The sequence below is a fragment of the Panthera onca genome, chromosome F2 (genome assembly GCF_046562875.1).
Source record: "Panthera onca isolate mPanOnc1 chromosome F2, mPanOnc1 haplotype 2, whole genome shotgun sequence".
NCBI classification, from domain to species: Eukaryota; Metazoa; Chordata; class Mammalia; order Carnivora; family Felidae; genus Panthera; species Panthera onca.
In genome coordinates this window covers 44,734,436-44,754,005 of record NC_138356.1, presented here as the reverse complement: position 1 = coordinate 44,754,005, position 19,570 = coordinate 44,734,436, and the positions used below count along the sequence as shown (strand labels likewise).

Here is a 19,570-nt window from a genome sequence, read left to right as displayed (position 1 = left end):
TGGTAGAACGTGGATGGGCATGTGACCCTAATCCTAGCTAATGGGACCTGAAGGGGAGTCTGCTGGGAGAGTTTGAAAAGGTTTTCCTCTTCAGTAAAGAGATGCATCAGAAGAAATGCCTTGACTTTTTTCTAAATGCGGTCATGTTTGCATGCAATGCCTAGAGCTGCCACTGTGCAAAGGGAAAAGCCTGATACATCAGGCATAGTAGAGCAGAAAGATGCCAAGTGATGACATCACAGAGCCACATAGAACCACATTCCCTCCAGAGATAACAGGTGTTTTTTCTCTAAGCCACTTGCATTGGGATATTCTGTGACTTGTACCCTAAAGCATCTCAACTGATGGAAGCATTAATAAATCGCCAATACAATGTGATATTACTGAAGATATTTAAAAAAACATTCTTCCTTCAGATATTAATTTGAAATAAATGAGCCTCTTAAAATTGCAAGTAGTTAGCTACCATATTAACTGTTCCTTGAACATTTTGGGTGCTCAAGCAAAAAACTGCAGAACTTGCTGATTACTTGTCTTCATACTTCTCTACCTAAAATGATTTTTTTTTTTCTCATTTCCTTCTCTCACCCGTGCACTTCCCCTAACAAACACTGAAAACTTTCTCCCAGTTTTTCCACTAGGCAACTATTCTCTTTTCATGAAGGTCTCTCTGTAATGAAATCATGGCAGTCAAAACACGTTATGTAAGAAGAACCTCAGCATTTTGTGAACAAAAGAATTGTAAGTTCCAGTGCTTCAGGCAGCAATATAGAATCCTAAAAATCTCAAGATATCTTACAAATCCTTTGTAGTAACCCAGTAGAGTTAAAAAAAAAATTTTTTTTTACGTTTTATTTATTTTTGAGAGACAGAGAGAGAGAGAGAGAGCCTGAGCAGGGGTGGGGCAGAGAGAGAGAGGGAGACACAGAATCTGAAGCAGGCTCCAGGCTCTGAGCTGTCAGCACAGAGCCCCCATGTGGGGCTCGAACTCGCAGACCGCAGATCATGGCCTGAGCTGAAGTTGGGTGGTTAACCGACTGAGGACACCCAGGCGCCCCCCATTCTAACTTCTTATATCCAGTAGCTGGCAAAGTTTCAGCAATTCCTTCTGGTTCCATCGGAAGGAAAACCCATTTCTGAAAGAAACGTTGGGGTCCTCCAGCTACCGCAGATTCCTTCCTTCCTTGCAGGGTTATTTACTGAGGACCTATCAATTGTTGGCATCGAGATGTAATCGATCCAACCTTTATTCTCGTGTTGCTTACAGTATTTCCGGGAACTCGTGACTTTCCCACATACAAGCAACTTTGAAAAAGCAAGTGAGAAAAGTCATAGCTGGAGCTGCCAGGTACAGACGGGGCGAAGGGAGGAAGGTGGCTGGCCGCGCTGGGTTGGATGCGTTTGTCTCCCATTCACTTCCGTGCGCTGCTGCCCGAGCGCTGGCCGGGGCTGGCAGCGAGACACCTCCCTCCCGGCCCTGCAGGTGCGGTACCCCACCCCCGCCCCGAGCGCTAGGGGGATCCGCCCTGCGCGGTCTAGTGCGCCGCGAGCCGTCCCGGGAGGCCGCGGCCGGCCGGGCTCCCCGCGGGCACCTGGCGCGGGAAGACTAAGGCCGCGCGGGGCGGGAGCCGCACCTGCCGCCGCGCGGGGGGCGTGAGCCAGGTGGCCCCGGCGCGCCCGCCGTCCCCGGCGCCGAGCAGGAAGTGGCTCCGGCGCGGCCCGGGCGCGGCCTCGGCAGGGCGCGCCCCCTCCGCGGCGCCTGGCGGAGCGGCGGGGCCGGGAGCGGCCGGAGCCCGAGCCCGAGCCCGAGAGCCGGGAGCGAGCCCCAATGGCCGCCGCCTCGGCTGCCGTGGACGAGCTGTCCCGGAACTTCACGTACGGGGAGCTGGGCGCCGGCAACGGCTCCCTGTCGGGTGCGTGGTACCGCAGGAACCAGGTAAGGGCCGGCCGGGCCCGTCGCCCGGTGGGGACACGGGCGGGGCCGCCCGCCTGCCGGCTCTCAAAGGACACCGGGCTGTGATGTTGCCAGCCGTTCACTTAACTGCCCCTGACTGGGGAGAGCGCGGGCGCCCCCGCCTTCGTCCCCCGGGGCGTCGGTCCCTGGGACGGGGGCGCAAAGGTCCGCGGCTGTGACCTCCGCGCGGTCACTCCTGAGCCTCTCGGTCCCGAACAATCCCGCCCCTCCAGCCTGAATCCGCCTTCTCCCGGAAGGATTCTAGGAGTGTGGGGTGAATCTCTTTCCACCCATAATCCACCCCCCTCCCAGGATCATTTTACAGTTAAAAAAATAATAATAAGTGACACTCCATTCTCAGAAGCAGGGAGCTCATGAAGGGCAACCAAATGTCACCTCCGTGCAGATGCTCTGCGTGCGTGTGTGTCCCCACAGTCTCAGCACACAGCTTTTCCATTTCCGTGCAAAGAACACCGGTATTCTCGGGTTGCAGTTGCAAGACTCCCTCCTGTCTCACCGGAGCATTATTGGGAAAACATCGTCGGCCTAAACAAGGCCAGTTTATGCTGGAAACATACATTGAACGAGATCAAAAGGGATTGGAGCTTTCCCTTTCTTTCTGGCTTGGTTTAAGATCAGAAACACAGTTCTGGGAGCCCATCCTCTAGCCGTGTTCATATTCTTTCAAGTGGGGGCCCGTGATCTTGATGTAGTGGATCCCAGGCTTCCACCTGTGATCATAAGTGTGTTTTGTCTTGTTCTTTAACAAATCCGTGGGCCTTCTTATTTTACAACAATGTAATCAAACTGGTTGTTACTCTTGGTCTAAATCATGGTTTCATCAATAATAATAGGCCTAGCATTCCTTTTATGCTGGAAAAGCGTTTTGAATATGCATTTCTAAAATGTTAAAATTTTGTTTTCAGAAATTTAACACAGACGATTACTTATATAAAGACAAAATAAGCATGTTCACCCTACTAGTTTTCAACAAAGAGGAGAGTTATTTGCTTTAAATCTGTTTTACCGCAAAACATCCTAAAGTAGGAAAAATGAGGGGACTTTGAGCCTCTTTGTATGTAACCTATTGGACCTCTTCCTTCACAGGAGTTACAAAGAAAAGAATTGCTTTTTATGGGAAGCTCTTTGAGTCTGTTAAACGATGCCTATGCTCGTATAGATTATAAGCATGTTACAATGTGCTTATGCTAGAAGTACTCCCAGTAAAGGTTTAAGAATGGACTGTTTTTCTTTTGGTAAAGAAATTAGAGGGTCAGTAGTTGTGACCTACAATGGCATCATCCAGAACAGGAAAAAAACATTGTTTTCACAGTGGAAACCCCTGTAATCAGTTTTCTTTGATGTTTCCTGGAATTCAATATTGTCTTGGCTCTCTAACATCAACCACGTTACCACGTGACATAAATGTGAGGCCTTAACTTTATGTTTGCAAGGTCTGACTTGCCATTGACAGTATATATTTGTACAGGTTTAAAAGGGTGTATCTAGGATATGTTCATTGAAATTACTCAGCTGACATCTAAACTATAGCTCGTTTGAGGTAAGATTGTATCAACTTTTCCCATTATTGTATAAATTTAGGCCATCTTTTAAGACTTACAGGACTGTGAAAATTGATTTTTTAAAATCCATTCAGCAAACATATTATTGAGTGCCTCCAGTGCTGGCCAGGTCAAGTAAAGATAAAATGGAGTCTTTTTTTTTTTTTTTTTCTTTTCTTTCTTGACATAGTTGAATGTAGATGACTGGAAATGGGGGTGGTTCCAGAAAAACAAAGTGTGAGATACAAGTTTAAGACGCTCCCACTCAGAATTAGCTTTGGTTGCTGGATAGTCAGGGTTTAATCAATTTTACCACAACTAAACTATTTGATGACAGTGTCTATTCGCCAACAGCTCAGTCTCTCTCTGTCTTTCCAAGTGATAACCATCAGACTGATAAATTAACCTTCCTCATAGAAAAAGACCAACACTTTCACATAACAGATGAATATTTAACAGTGGTCTCTTAGCATCAGTGTTGTCCAAGGCAAAAACGTGAGTGCTTCTAGAGGAGGAAATCTCAAAGCAGGTAGTAAGTAGCAGTTCAGTGGGGAAAATGTTTTGGGGAACCAGAGAAGTGAGGTCTTTGCCCCTTTTTTGGTCACTCAGGAGTCTACCTATGAAAGTACAGACGCAATAGAATTCTGTAAAGGTATTTTCTTCCTGTTCGACCCACAAGTTTTCAGTATAAAAGGTAATATTTCTAAGATGGTTATTGAGCCCCCTGCTTTGTACAAAACACCGTAGTCTTCAGATCCAAATCCTTCCTTCTAGGAGTGTTGCTAGGTGCTTGGAGAAATGAACTATGCAGGTAACTCCAAAAGCAGGCAGCATGCTTTAAGTGTCACATGAGTGATATAAAGTCCTAAAGAAATTCAGAGCAAGGTGGCTTTTCGTAGGGGCCATCAGGGGTATTTTGTGGAAGGGTGGTATTTAAGCTGGGCACTTAAGGGTGGACAGAGTTTCACTGATGGAAGTGTACAGGTGGAAGTCATTCCAAGAGAGGAAAAGTCTGGGGACCAAGGACAGACCATGAGGCCGGGTCAGGTGTCTTTTTGAATATTTTTGTACCTGGTGTACAGGTCAGTAGCCATTCTGGTTGCAGTGGAGCATGGAGACTGTAAGGTGGAAATACAATTTGGGGTCTTAAATATGGCCATGGATTGCCTTGAAGGACTGGTTAAGAAATCTGGACTTTGTAGACAATGGGGAGCCATCGAAGGCTTTTTGAGCAAGGAGTGTGAGAATCAAAGCAAATTAAATAAAAGGAATTTAAGGCTAGCAGGATGCAGAGGCCTCAGATTGGCTAAATCCAGCCCACAGATGTGTCTTGTTTGACCGGCAGAGAGGCTTTAAAAAATGTTTAATACATTGCCAGCCTTAAAAGCAAGTCGATGGTATATGAAGTTTCAAGTTTCAATGATCTCTTTAAATGTTAGAAGTTCTAGCAGCACTTGGCCCTCTTCCCCACCTGTCCCACAAGCTAACTGCGCGTTGAAGTTCACAGTTTAGAGCAGCTGTGCTCCCCACCTAAGACCCTCCCTTTGCTCTCATTTCTTTTACCTACTGGCCCCCGTAGGCATTTATTTTGCAACCAGTGTTAGAGGCTGTAGTCTAGTCTCTGCTGTGAACTAGAGATTGTGGTTAGGCAAGTAACTCTGGGCTTCAGTTTCCTTTCCAGTAAAACGAGGGTTGGAATAAAAGATCTCCAGTCTCCCTTTTGCTATCTGATTGATTAAGTAGTGCCAAACCAGCAAGGTTGTGGAAGGAATGGACAGAAAGGATGAATGTAGGAAATATTGCGAAGGAGGGGTTTTGACCCTGGTTCTTAAAGTTTAAGCATGTTGCTAAGTATCTAAATTCACAAGGACATTGTCAAAAAGGTTTATTCTGCATAGGGTGAAATGAAAATTCAGAATTTTTTATGTCCTTTATTTGCACTTTTAATTTTCAATGGCTTGAATTTTTAAAGTCAACATATTTAAAGGAAAATTGATACGACTTGGCAGAGAAGAGGCAAAACCAAGAGACTGACGTTAGTTATGCATTTACTATGTAACACTTTATAGCTGTTATCTCAGTGGAGCCCCCCAACAACCTCCTAAGGTACAGATTATCTTCCCTGTTCATGTAAGGAAACTTGTGTTAAGTAATTTGCCTCTAGATCTTACAACAAGTAGGTCTAACTACAAGCTATTCTTATTCCTTGCCTGAAGGCCATTGCTTAGAAACTAAGACTTGAAAAGAATGTGGTGTTAAGAGGAAAAATGAGGGGGGAATGAATAGGGCTTGTTTCATTGCACCAAAGAAAAATCACATTGAGTTTTATGTTGCCCTTTTATTAATTTTGCTTTGCTACCATCTATTTCTTTTCTGCTGGTAGCTCACCTGGCTATCTCTTAAAGAAAGAAAAGTGCCCAAACTTATAAATAACCAAAGGACTGGGTAGAGGTTGCTGGTCCTTTCCATTTGCTTCCCAAGAAAAATCCCTTTTTTGTTTTGTTTATGTTTATTGGGGTTTGTTTTTTGTTTTTTGTTTTTTTGCCTTTCTTATATATCCAACGTGGCATTTTCCCATTACCAGGTTTTCTGTGAGATGCATGTATTATGAGGCAGCAAGAGGAAGGAAGAAACAGGTTACCTCAAAGCAACTATATCAAAGCTTTCGTAAAAAAAAAAAAATAAATCATCATCATCATCATCATCATCATCCCATGGTTTTGTTAGAAGAAGAGTCTTAATGCCTCTGTGAATTTGGCAGATAAGATGTTTGCATTTCAATCTACCTGATATCCTCCTTATGGCTTGATTTATACTAACTAGTTATAGTATTTGTATTGATGCAATCAACAAAATTCAGGCTATGGGAAACTTTGTCATTTTATAGGTTTAAATGGTTCCATTTCTTCAAAAATCATTTTTACAACAAAAAAAAAGGGAGAGAATGGATAGAGGAGCTGTAGATTAAAATAGACCTAAAAAAATAAAAAATAAAAATTAAATAAAATAGGCCTAAAAACCCTATCTGAAAAAGGATGCACACTTGGGTGATAAAACTAAAGGGAAGGCAAGAAAATGATTGCAGTAAAGTCAGGCCAGTGGTTCCTTGTGGGAAGGGAAAGGGTTGTGATGGGGTGAGGCAAAGGGAGGGCTCTGGGTGTGTGCCCAATTTCTGTGTTTTGATCTGGATGGTGTTATAAGAGTGTTTACCTTATAATAATTCATTCAAGTAATTTATTCATCTCTGTCATTCTCTCTGCGGTTGTCTGTATCCTACAATTTTTTTAAGTTTAAAAAATAATATTAGCATTGCTACAGCTGTTCAACTTACATGCTTTTTACCCAGGTAGACAATGGTATACCATATACACCCGGTGGGAAGTGGTATGCCATTGTCACTTTGCTTAAACAAACAACTGAGAATTATTTAGGCAGTTTCTTTTTAAGATGTTGATGATTGTTCAAGTTGGCATTTGAGAGCTTACCATGGAAGGGATGATATTCCCCTAAACTATCCTTTTTGGTTTTGTATAGTGCAGTTTTAAAAGCTCAGTCTTTTTACCAGAGGTGTTGGCAAGTTTCCTAATTTCTCCAAATCTTGGCTTTCTCTATTGGAATGGTAATAACAGTATGCCACATACTTTCTATGGTTGATATAGGAATAAGAAAAGATGATGTATGGGGGCGCCTGAGTGGCTCAGTCAGTTAAGCACCTGACTTCGGTTCAGGTCATGATCTCACGGTTCGTGAGTTCGAGCCCCATGTCAGGCTCTGTGCTGACAGCTCAGAGCCTACAGCCTGCTTCGGATTCTGTGTCTCCTTCGCTCTCTGCCCCTCCCCTGCTCATGCTCTGTCTCTCTCTGTCTCAAAAATAAACACTAAAAAAAAATTTTTTTAAAAAGAAAAGCTAGTGAATGTCCAGAAGTTAGCAAAGTGCCAGGCACAGAGAAAGTACTCAAATACTGGCTATTATTACTAGTCGTATTGCAGTCAACCTATATTATAGGAAATGCCATGAAATATATATTTCTAATAATTAGCAATTGTTGGACTTAGTTCCTTGTAAATGGAAAGAAATAAGAGAAATCATACTAGGTGTTTGAGGTAACTTTTCTTTCTTTAATCTAAAACCACTGACTTCTCTATCCAGTGCCTTCCTCATTCCCTCTGGTGTTTGCTGCCCCTTCACTCTCCAAACGTATTCACATTCCAGAACACTTCCTAATTGCAGTAATTTCCTAACTGGAACGCTTGGTATCTTGAAGCACTAAGGCAAGGATTCTTCCTATGGCTTCGGCCGCTTTCCAGACTCCTGGGCTGGGGAGATGGCTGTGTAGCACTGGGAACAGTGACAGACGTGTTTGGTGGCAGCAGTGTGGTCACAGTACCAGACACTGATCGTAGTTTAAGCAGAAGGACCAGCACTCCCAACCTGGGAGGGACTGTTAATGTTGAGACTTCCGTGCCATTTATTTCAGCTTGGGTGTGCTTGTTTATTTGTTTTCTCCCAAAGACCCAACATTATTCCGTTTGCACCTCTTGATAATTCATCTCCCACTGTGTTCCAGATAAACCTACCTTTTCCATGAAGTAAAGCTCATTGCCCAGTCTTTCCTGGTCCACAGAATGTCCTGATTGCCTGGAAGCTGGAAGGTAATAGTCCACGTCCCCTCACATAGTTCCCTGCCTGCACTTTCTCTTGTCACTTGCCCAGCCCTTGGTCATTCTTGGCATGGCCTCCTGTCATCTTTGGCACAGTCAGGAGGTACAGACTATTCCCTTATATAAATACAAGCTAACATATGCTTCGTCCTGAGCGCTGTACCTCACCAAGGATTGTGTTTGTCCTGGCCTGACCCCTTCAGAGACCCTGGCCTTGACAGGTCATTCCTACAATGAGAGTCCTGCTGCTTGCCTGCAGTCTCACGCTGGTTTCCTAAATCACCCACCTCTCCTTCTGTGTACCCCTCCAACTGGTTTCTTCTTGGAGTAACTTGGACCACTGGCCTTTAGTTCTGTCTTCTAGCTTAGCTTAGCTTCCCTACCAAGAATGTTTTGTAATTAAGAGACCTTAGTTTGCAAGTCACAGAAAACCTGACATTAACTGCTTAAGTAAAGGAAAATTGATCAGCTTAACATGAAAGTCCAGAAGAACTCTGGGTCCACCTAAGCCTTGACCCAGAGGCTCTAAAAACATGGTGAAGGCTCAGTATCTCACTGTACTCTTCAACTTTTGTTCCTTTGTTCCTTTTGTTTCTTTTGTTCAACTTTTGTTCCTAGAGTTTGTTGGTTCCACTTTTAGAAGATTTGCCCCACTAGCCCACATTCTCCCTTCCACTTCCAGGAGGGGAAGCTTGACTTTCTCAACCGATGAAAATAAATGGGCTTTAGTCTGACTGGATGAGGTTAGGTCCATGGCCTTTCCCATGCCAGTCACCAAAGCTAGAGTTACTGGGCTTGGTGTCCCCGAAGAATGTGGGAAGGGCTGGCTGCGAGAGGGGTCCTATAACCAAGAAAAGGAGTTACTATATGGCCCTAACAACAGTGTCCTCCTGCGGATTATGGTCTTCTTGGGCAACTCTCAAGCTAACACCCTTTGCAACTCATCTAGGACCTTCCTTTTCTGTATCCTGTCTCACATGAGCAGCCCCCAAAAAGTTGCCTCCTATTTAGCCTGCTTGTCTTTGTGGGTGAGACCTGACTAGTATAATCTCCTTAGAAGCTTAGATTATAAGATCAATTTCTAAAATATTTTTATTAGCACAAGGTCTAAGTGGTGGCTTACTTCACCCCTCACACACCTTCAAAAAAAAAAATCTACAAAGGCCCCCTCTCTTTCCTATTGATGGAAAAGTCAAAGGGAATCATTTGGCAAAGGTAGTGTACCTTGCTTAGTCTCTATCTTGACTCTACCTGCTTAGAAATTTCTTTACCATCAGCAATCACCCCTTCAGTAAGTTGGAAACTCCTAAAAGTTTAGTGGATTTAGGTGAAAAAAGGTATGGTATATGAAGGCAATACTGTGTGCAATCCTAGAAGCCAGGTTAGCATTTCTAATATCTCATTCGAGTTTGGTGTTAATCCTGTGAATTCTGGGTTTTTTTTTATTTCTTCTTCAGTCTCTGGACTTGTAGATGTCTGATTGTTCCAGGGCTGTTAAGGACATAACTTTGTGTTCCCTGTTGTCACAGCCCATATTGAGCTTGATCAGCTAATCAACAAATGAGAGCCTAAAATGCAGTCAGTATTCCACTCAATAAAAATCACATGCAGAGAGCCCTTCTTAACAAAGCAGCGTTGGACAGTGATGTCAAAGAAATCAGAAAACATGGACCATGTCCTCAAAATGTAGACATATATATGATGTATCATATGTGTGTGTGTGTGTGTGTGTGTGTGTGTGTGTGTGTGTGTGTATTTTGTGTGTGTGTGTATGTGTTTATGAGAGAGAAAGAGGGAGAGGGTCAGGGAGAGGGAGAGACTGTTTTATAATTACTTGATAAACAACATTTGAAGGCTGGTGTGAAGCTACCCCTTGCTTATACTATCTGATGGACTGTTTACATTAAGCTTCCAGACTAACATAGTACAGGTATGTATTTGTAAATAAAAGAGCCAAACAGAAGAGGAAATACTATCATATACCTTTAGATATGGCTCTCTGAGTCACAGCAGTGGAGAAGTTGAGTGGTTCTTTGTGAGCAAGGTACAAACAGACCTCATATTATAAGCAGCTGCCACAGCCATAAAGTAGAGAAGAATTGTGAGTTATATGTAGAATGTTTTATTAATCTTTGGAACTACATTTGCAGACCCAAATCATAGTCACTATCATTGGCCCGGAATGAGGAGCTTGGGGATAGGGGAAATTATCTTGGCTGTGAGGAGTGGCCCTTTAGAGGTGATAAAACGTGCAAGTCACGGTGCCTAAGCGGTGTAGAAAATTTGAACTTGATTCCTGCTTTCTGTCAGGAAGATCTGGTGTGGTGGGTGGTAAGGGCCACAGAAGTCTCTGGCAGAAGTCTGTCAGAGAATGGCAATGTCGTTATTTCTCCCTCATATTGAGGCAGAAATTCCCCTGGTGGCTGATGCCTGACTAGACGACAGAGTTCAGTCTTCAGGAGGATGGAACTGACCAAACACAGAGTTCGAGGCAAGCCAAAGGCCTTTTGCTCTTCAGAAGGACAGGTACCCCAGAAACTCAGACAGGTGTGCAGGAAGGAGTTATAACTATGAGAGCTCTCAGGTTCGCAGCTTTAGGGTGGAAAGCCTCTTCCACACCCTAGGCTGGCCCCGCAAAAGGCAGACTGCAATCTTGCTTCTTTGAAGACAAGGGATTACAGAGTTTTAAAATTATTGTTATGAATATGTCCTTGCAAAATTTGAAAGTTATGGGACCTTATATCTGTCTGGATGGAAACAGTAGCATTCTTTGTGTTCAGCATGTCCGACTTTGTTTCAAAGATTCCCTTCCCAACCTTATATGAGGTTGATTTGTTTTATCATGGAACCAAGTTTAAGACTTCCTGAATTGGTATCTCACCTCTCTTGACTATTGTTGCTCTCCTTTTAAGAAAGTGTTAAAAGCACCCAAAGGACATATTATTAAATATATTACTTTTCCCATAAATTTTTTCTACTGTAGCTTAAATTTCTCTAAGGCAAAAAATATGATGGCTTCTTGGTAAGCTTAGGAAGGCTTATCCTTAATGGAGTTTGGTTTTTAAAAATAATGAATGTACAATTATGTAAGTAAATGTGTTCCCAAGGAAAAGACAAAATGTAATAGTTCTTAATTGTATGAGAAGGCAATATGTTGGGCTTTTTCTGCCTGGGTTTAAGGTTGATTACAAATTGGCATGGAACTGCTTGTAGGATAGCAACAATATACTGTGTTATGTAATGCACATCTATTCTTTTGGCTTTAAGTCACCAGATTTGGATCCAATATCATGAGACTTTTTCAGGATAGAAAGGTAATAACCTTATAGCATACAATAACCAAGATAACAAATTAAAAATCTGTTCATGCCTGAATATTTTTCTTTCTTTCTTTTTTTTTTCACATATGGGATTATAGTTTTAACTCAGTTTGGAGTATTGCAGACAACTCAATTATCTACAAGGGCAAAGGAAATTAGTGGTAAGAACAGTCTAACCCATTCAGTAATCCAAAAAGCATTACATATTTCAGGTTGTCTCCAGTGTTTACCACTATGAATATGAAGATTGTTTCTTCCTGGCCCTATTGTGATTAACTCTCCCATTGCCCCTGCTTCTTCTCTGAATTCCTGAAGTAGTCTCCTGAATGGCCTTCCTGTTCTCTGGTCTTGCTCTGTGCCAGTCCATCCTCCACACTGCAGCCAGAATAAGTCTTCTGCTTTTTTTTTTTTTAATGTTTATGTATTTGTTCTGAGAGAGAGACAGAGAGTGTGAGAGGAGGAGGGACAGAGAGACACACACACAGAATTCAAAGCAGTCTCCAGGCTCTGAGCTGTCCGCACAGAGCCTGACATGGGGCTCGAATTCATGCGCCATGAGATCATGACATGAGCTGAAGTCAGACGCTTAACCAGCTGAGCCACCCAGGTGCCCCAAGATGAGTCTTCTTAAAAGTAAAATCTGGGGGCGCCTGGGTGGCTCAGTCGGTTGAACGACCGACTTCGGCTCAGGTCATGATCTCGCGCTCTGTGAGTTCGAGCCCCGCGTCGGGCTCTGTGCTGACAGCTCAGAGCCTGGAGCCTGTTTCAGATTCTGTGTCTCCCTCTCTCTGACCCTCCCCCGTTCATGCTCTGTCTCTCTCTGTCTCAAAAATAAATAAAACGTTAAAAAAAAAAAAATTAAAAAAAAAAAAAAAAGTAAAATCTGGGGGTGCCTGGGTGGCTCAGTCGGTTAAACGTCCAACTTCAGCCTAGGTCATGATCTCACGGTGTGTGAGTTCGAGCCCCACGTCAGGCTCTGTGCTGACAACTCAGAGCGTGGAGCCTGCTTTGGATTCTGTGTCTCCCTCGCTCTCTGCCCTTCCCCCACTTGTGCTCTGGCTCTCTCTCTCTCTCTCAAAATAAATAAACTTAAAAAAAAAAAAAAAGGAAAATCTGGACCTATCCTCTAGTTTAGAGTCTTTTGTGCCATACATAACACCACCTACAGATTCATGGCACACAGCGTCTCCTGCCTGCCTCTCCAGTCCAACTCTGCTGGCATCTTCTGCTGCAAGGCCCTTCAAGCACCCTGTTTACTGCAGACATAATTAAGTTAAAGATTTCGAGATAGGAAGACTGTCCTGGATTATCTAGATGGACCCTAATGCCATCTTTGTGTAAGAGGGAGGCATAGGGAGATTTCATACAAAAAAGATGAGGTGGCCACAGAGATTGGAGTGATAGAACCATAAAGCAATGATATGTCAGCAGCCATCAGAAACTGGGAAAGGCAAGATATGAATTTTCCTCTAGAGCCTTCAGAGGGAATGTAGCTCTGCCATCGTGGTTTCAGCCCAGTGAAACAGACTCTGGGCTTCTGGCCTCCAAAACTGTAAGAGAATGAATTTCTCTTGTTTTAAGCCACTACCAGGTTTGTGGTAATTTGTCATAGCAGCCACTTCTGTGGCTAATATACTCTCCAAACTAGGCAGATTTGCACTCTCTGTCCCTTCTGTTTCCATAGCATCTATCTCTAGTACAGATTTCACAGGTGGTAGTCTGTTTGTAATTGGTGCTCTTTCTACTTCTTCTGAGCTCCTTGAGGGTACTTTGCATCCTCAGTTCCTGACATAGAACCTAATGTTCAGCAGTTGTTAAATAAACACCAAACAGACGCATGACTGAATGAATAGCACCACAGGTGAGCTTCCTCAAGCTGTCTGTCTCCCATATCTAGCAGCGTCTCTCCAATCACTTGCATGGCATGTCCTTTCCCTCTACATTGTGCGTTTTTCCCAGGCAGTGTCTACACATGGTTTTAAGTTAAGTGGTGGTTTTATTTTTCTCCATAATATCTTTCCTTGGTTCAGCCAGCTTGCTTTGTGTTTCTTGCTTTTCTTGCTAACATGCCTTCTTTTAGCTCTTTTTAAATGAATCCATATTCCCTTTAATTTCATTGAGTCTGTAAAGCAGTGATTCTTTTAAACTTCTTCGTTTGAAAATTTTCCAACTTCTAGAAAATTAAGAAGAGTGGATAATAAACACCACATGTCCTTCACCTGGAGATTCACCAGTTGTTAACATTGTGAAACATTTGTTCTCTGTGTGTATGTTTTGTACTTTATGTTATGACATGCCACTTGGAAGTAAGTTGTACACATTATGAGTCTTCATGCCTAATACTTAAGTATTACGAAGTATTACGAAGAATTTGGGTATCCTCCTGTCCCTTTCTAACTGTTCTAGAGATGAGGTAGTTGTCTACCTGTTTACAACGTGCAAATGCAGAACGGCCCCAGCTCATTCCTGAGAGTTTCCCATGAGACACGGTGAACTGAACACCCATTTCTCAGACGCGTCATCCCTTTGTCAATTTGGGCTCTTAATGGTCATTCCTACAGGGATTTTAGTTGAGCTAAATCACTCAACCTGTGGCATTTCCAGTACTAGAAACTGAATGTGTCATTTGCGTGTTCAGGCATATTTTACTGCCTGGAACGGGAGAGACAGCCTTACTCCAGCTGCAAGGTGAATATGACTATTGCAGTGTTCAAAACTAGCCCTGAAACTGTGGTTCTTTTGAACCACGCACTAGCTCCACTGGGTTCTGATTCTAAATTTATGTTTGAAGGCAAAGCCAGGAATATGTTTGAGCTCAAAGCCGGAACTGAGACAGACTATTACCAAGTCCATACACCCCTGTTATATCCCACCTCCATCTGGCCAAACCACCCCCACCCATGGATTAGAGGTCAACAACTTTATGCAAAATATCTGAAGAACCTTCTGGCACAAAAGGTAGGATAGAAGATAGTTCTTCCAGATAACACAAAAACATCACTGATCCTTATCAGTGCTGGTATTTTGAATCTCATTCCAGATAAATTCCTAGCTGTGGCTCCCACCATCTGTTTACCAAGACATCCTGGAAAAGTCAGGAATTAAGCTACGGTGGTGACAAGAGTGAGCACTGAACGAATTGAGGGCATGTTTCTGTGTGTCCGGCCCGTGCTTCTAACTGCATTATTAAGGGGCGGAGCAACCTCTCCCTTTGACTATTATCTTTGCTCTATTTTACTTGCACTGAGAGAAAGAAGCAGACTCTGGTTTTAAGAGTGTAGTAAATTGACACTGACTAGCCAGAAGGTTACCTATTGCAGTCAGAAATAGTGATTCAGACATGAGCTGGGTGCCTTGCTGCCAAAGTTTGCCTGCTTCTAGCTGTGTGACTTTGCACAAGACACTTTCCTTCTCGGGCCCTCTGTTCTCTTTCCTGACCAGTCTCCAAATGAGTGAGGGGAGAAAGGGGGCTGGGGAGAGGAGATCTCAACTTCCAGTAATTCTAAAATGCTACAAAACATAACACTCTGAATAAAGTAATGATGTAAACTAGACACCTGTAATTTAAATGGCAAGTTTATAAGGGCCTGCTTACTACATGCAAATGATACTCCTGTTTGCAGATGAGGATTTTTTTTTAATTTTTTAACATTTTTTTATTCATTTTGAGAGAGAGCAAGCGGGGGGGGGGGGGGGGGGCAGAGAGAGAGGGAGACACAGAATCCAAAGCAGGCTCCAGGCTCTGAGCTGTCAGCACTGAGCCTGACGTGGGGCTCGAACCCACGAACCGTGAGATCATGACCTGAGCTGAAGTCGGACACTTGACTGACTGAGCCACCCAGGCGCCCTGAAGATGAGGATTTTATAGCCATTAAAGCACATTTACCAGAGCCTCTAATTGCAAACAGCATTTAATTTTGGTTACTTCAAGTTACTGTATGTTCTTGAAGGTAATTAAATCATCTTATTTTAAAAACACTCCAGATTTGAAGTTTCCCTCCTTTCAGTTAGGGACATTAATGAGGATTTACTGCATTACTATTATTTATAATTATGTGTGAAATGAACTTAATGAGTATGCAATTAACCCTAAATAATTAGGTAAAGTTTCCGAAAAATGAAGAATAAGATATGCCAGTTTTACTGAGTGTTATCAGGAAACTGTTTCTGACATCTGCTTTATACCTACATATTTCTTATTCTTTGCATAATATGCATTAACTAGATTTTTAAAGTCAGCAAGCGGCTTTTTATTGTACACTGGTAGAAACTCTTAATTGTTGAAATCTGAGTTCCCGGGCAAACTTGTCTTCTCACAAAAACTGAGAGCATGGTGTATTCAAACTCCAGTTGATTACAAAATATTCCCTTTGAGATCTTCCTAGGGCCAAAGGCCAAAATGTACTATTTCTAGACAGTTTATAATCAGTTCAAACAGCATTTAATAAACAACTTCTTTGTGCCAGTTCCTATACTAGTCATTAGGGTTATAGAAATGAGTTGATAAGTAAGTCACAGCTCTGCCCTCAAGGAACTTAGAGTCTAGAGAGGAAATGAGCTTGTACAAAATCATCACAGTACAGCCTAGTATATGTAGACATAGAAGTGTATAAAGACTACTCAAATCAGAGGAGGGAAGTCAGGAGACTGACCTAGAAGTCAGATCTGAGGAAATTATCCAGAATTCAGTTTACAGAGATCAAGAGTTGGAAAACATGATATTTTAGGAAACAAGGAGGATAGAATTTAAGAGTCTCACATGCTGGTAACAGGAGTTTCCATGTGGAGGGAATAGAACAAAAGGGGGATGACATTCAAAGAGAGGAGTGTTAAGAACTTAACTCAATTGGTGAAAGACAGGAGTCCTCAAATTGAGGAAGCATGAGTTCTAAGCAGAAAGTAATTCACATGCTAAAAAATGGTAGTGAAGCTGCTGAAAACCAATGACAAAGACAATCTTAAAAGCATCCTGGGAAAAATACCAGACTACCTGCAGAGGAGCGGCAATTAGGTTGACAACCTACTCCTCAACAGCAAGGGCTGGGAGACAACGGAATGATATTACCAGAGCACTGAATGAAGTAACTGTCAGCCTGTATTCCTGTACTCAAAGGGAAAGATGACATAAAGATTTTTGCAGAATAAGAGAGAACTGGAATTCAAAGCTTTGACTGAAAGAGCTAATTAGGGCTCCTGGGTGGCTCGGTTGGTTAAGTGTCTAACTCTTGATTTTGACTCAGGTCATGATCTATCTCACAGTTATAGATGGAGTCTCGTGTTGGGATCTGTGCTGGGCATGGGGACTGCTTAAGATTCTCTCTCTGGCCCTCCAGCATACACTCTCTCTCTCCATCTCTCTCTCTCTCTCTCTCTCTCTCTCTCTCTCTCTCTCTCTCTCTCTCTCTAAGAAAGAGCTACTAAAGTTTTATTCAGGAAGGACATTGAACCCAAAAGAAAAACTAAGATATGAGAATGTGATATCCAAAAAGTAGAAACAACCGAAATGCCCACCACCTGATGAATACATAAGTAAAATGTGGTATATTCTTACAATGGAATATTTCCTAGCCGTACAAAGGAATGATACATTCTCCATACCTGATACATGCTGATGCATGCTACAGCATAGTAAGCCTTGAAAGCAACATGCTAAGTGAAAGAAAACAGACACAAGAAGTCACATATTGTATGAGTCCATGTATATACAAGGTCCACAGCAGGCAAATCCGTACAGACAGAAAGTAAATTGGTGGTTGCCAGGGACTAAGGGGACGAGAGAATGGGCAGTGACTGCTCATGGGTGTGGAAGTTGTTTTGGGGGTGAGGAAAATGTTCTGAAATCAAGACAGTGGGGATAGTTGCAGAACTCTGAATGTTCTAAGAGTGTTGAATTGTACACTTTAAAAGGGTGAATATGATAGTACGTGAATTATATCTCCATAAAGCTATGTTTTTTAAAAGAACAGTGATGAGCAAAGAAGTAGATGAACGTGAACAAATAAGCAAGTATTGATTGTATGAAGGAATCATAACAACGACTCGTTTGGGGATATAAAAGCAACGTGGGACTAATAATAGACCACCAAGAACATAGGAGGGAAGACACTGTAGCTAAAACAAAGTTTTTATAATGTTCAGGAGGATAGAATGTTTATTAACAGTGGAATTTATGTCAAGAATGCGTGATAGATTTAATATTAGAGCAACTGTATGACTCATACATATTGCTGTTGGGAGTGTAAATGGTACAGCCACTCTGGAAAGTAGTTTGGCAGTTCTTTTCAAAACTTAAAATAGGCTTACCACACAATCCAGGAATTACACCTTTGGCATTTATCCCAGAGAAATGAACTTATTTTCATGCAGAATTTGTACACAGTGTTCATAGCAGCTTTATTCATACAGCCAAAAACTGGAAACAACTCAAGTGTCATTCAGTGGGTGAATGGTTAAATATGTTGTGGTACATCCATACCATGGAATACTACTCAGAAATCAAAAGGATCAAGGATTATTGATCCAACTTGGATGAACCTCAAGGCTGATGCCGATTTCAAAAAATTTATAAACTGCATGGTTCCATTTATGTAGCATTTGTGAATTAATATAATTCTAGAGATGGAGAACAGATTAGTGGTTGCTACAGGTTAGGGTTGGGGAGGGGAAGAAGATGGGTGTATCAGTAAAGGGGTAACAAGGGAATCTTATGGTGATGGTACAGATGAGGATCTTGTCACACACGTGCACATGTGTACACACACACACACACACACACACAAGTGCTAGTATAGCTGGTAAAATCTGAACAAGGTCTTTACCAATTCTGATTTCTTGATTTTGATGTTTTAGTATAGTAGTGTAAAATGTGAACTGTGAGGGGAGGCTGGGGGAAGAGTGCTTGGGGGGTGCCTGGGTGGCTCAGTTGGTTAAGCGTCCAACTCCTCATTTCGGCTCAGGTCATTATCTCACGGTTCTGGAGTTCAAGCCCCACATCGGGCTCTCTGCTGTCAGTGCAGAGTCTGCTTCAGATCCTCTGTGTCCCTCTCTCTGTCCCTCCCCTGCTCATGCTCTCTCTCTTTCAAAAATAAAATAAACATTAAAAAAAATACAACCAAAAAAGAGTGCTTGGGACCTATCTTTACATTTATTTGAAGCCTACTGTGAGTCAATAATTATTTCAAAATAAAAGTTTAAAAAACACAATAATTACTAAAAGAATATAAATAAAGTGTATAACTTCCTAGCCAAAAGAGTGAGGGGAAGAAAAAAGAGTGCTCAATCAATCCAAGAAGACTCTGGAAAGGAGAAATTAGAAAGCAGAGAAAAAGCAAAATAACTGCAAATACAAAAAAAGATGGTAGAAACAAGTGAAAATATATTTTTACTCACAATAAATAAAATGGACTAAACTTCCCATTTAACAGAAAGTCTCAGGTTTTTTTTTTAATTCAGTTATTTTCAGTGTATAAGAGAACTGACTAAATATAATGACACAGAAATGTTGAAAGTAAAGTGATATGGAAAGTGGCAAATATCCAAAGAAAGCAGCTACATTATATTAATATCAGATAAAATAAACTTTAAAGGGAAAAGGTTATTGAGATTAAAAGAGTCAACATATAATGATAAAAGCAATAATTAACTGGAAAGATAAGACAATCCTGAGCTTTTATATACTTACCTAACTCCATAGCCTTAAAATATGTAAAGCAAAATTCAATATATTTAAAGGGAAAGTGGATACACCCATGTTTAGTTAGATTTTTAATATACCTATATTAGCAATTGATAGGCAAAGCAGTCCGAAATTTATTATCAAAGATTTGAGCAATGAATTAATGGAGATAGGTAGATAGATGGATAGAAAAAAAAATATATATATATAATATGTTAACCCAACAATTAAAAATACTTTCTTTTCAGGAGTTCCTGGGTGGTTCAGTGAGTTAAGCATCCAACTCTTGATTTCTGCTCAGGTCATGATCTCACAGTTTGTGAGTTCGAGCCCCACATTGGGCTGTGTACTGACAGTGTAGAGCCTGCTTGGGATTCTCTCTCCCTTTCTCTCTGCC

At 42.0% G+C, this 19,570-nt stretch overlaps 1 protein-coding gene across 6 annotated transcripts in view; it reads left to right on the top strand.

Moving 5' to 3' along the window:
• Window positions 1–941: 941 nt before the first annotated feature.
• The window catches only part of NIPAL2 (NIPA like domain containing 2), an 89,154-nt gene continuing 70,525 nt past the window's right edge, over window positions 942–19,570 (top strand). For 2 of the 6 annotated variants that reach the window (XM_060611008.3, XM_060611003.3), the window contains exons 1-3: window positions 1,824–1,936; window positions 8,085–8,169; window positions 13,254–13,359. In XM_060611008.3, coding sequence (XP_060466991.2) covers window positions 13,344–13,359 — 16 coding nt within the window. In that variant the 5' untranslated portion in view covers window positions 1,824–1,936; window positions 8,085–8,169; window positions 13,254–13,343. Of the gene's footprint in view, window positions 1,349–1,652; window positions 1,937–8,084; window positions 8,170–13,253; window positions 13,360–19,570 lie in introns of those variants that run through there. The other 4 variants (XM_078441667.2, XM_060611004.3, XM_060611006.3 and 1 more) reach the window with 4 other exon arrangements.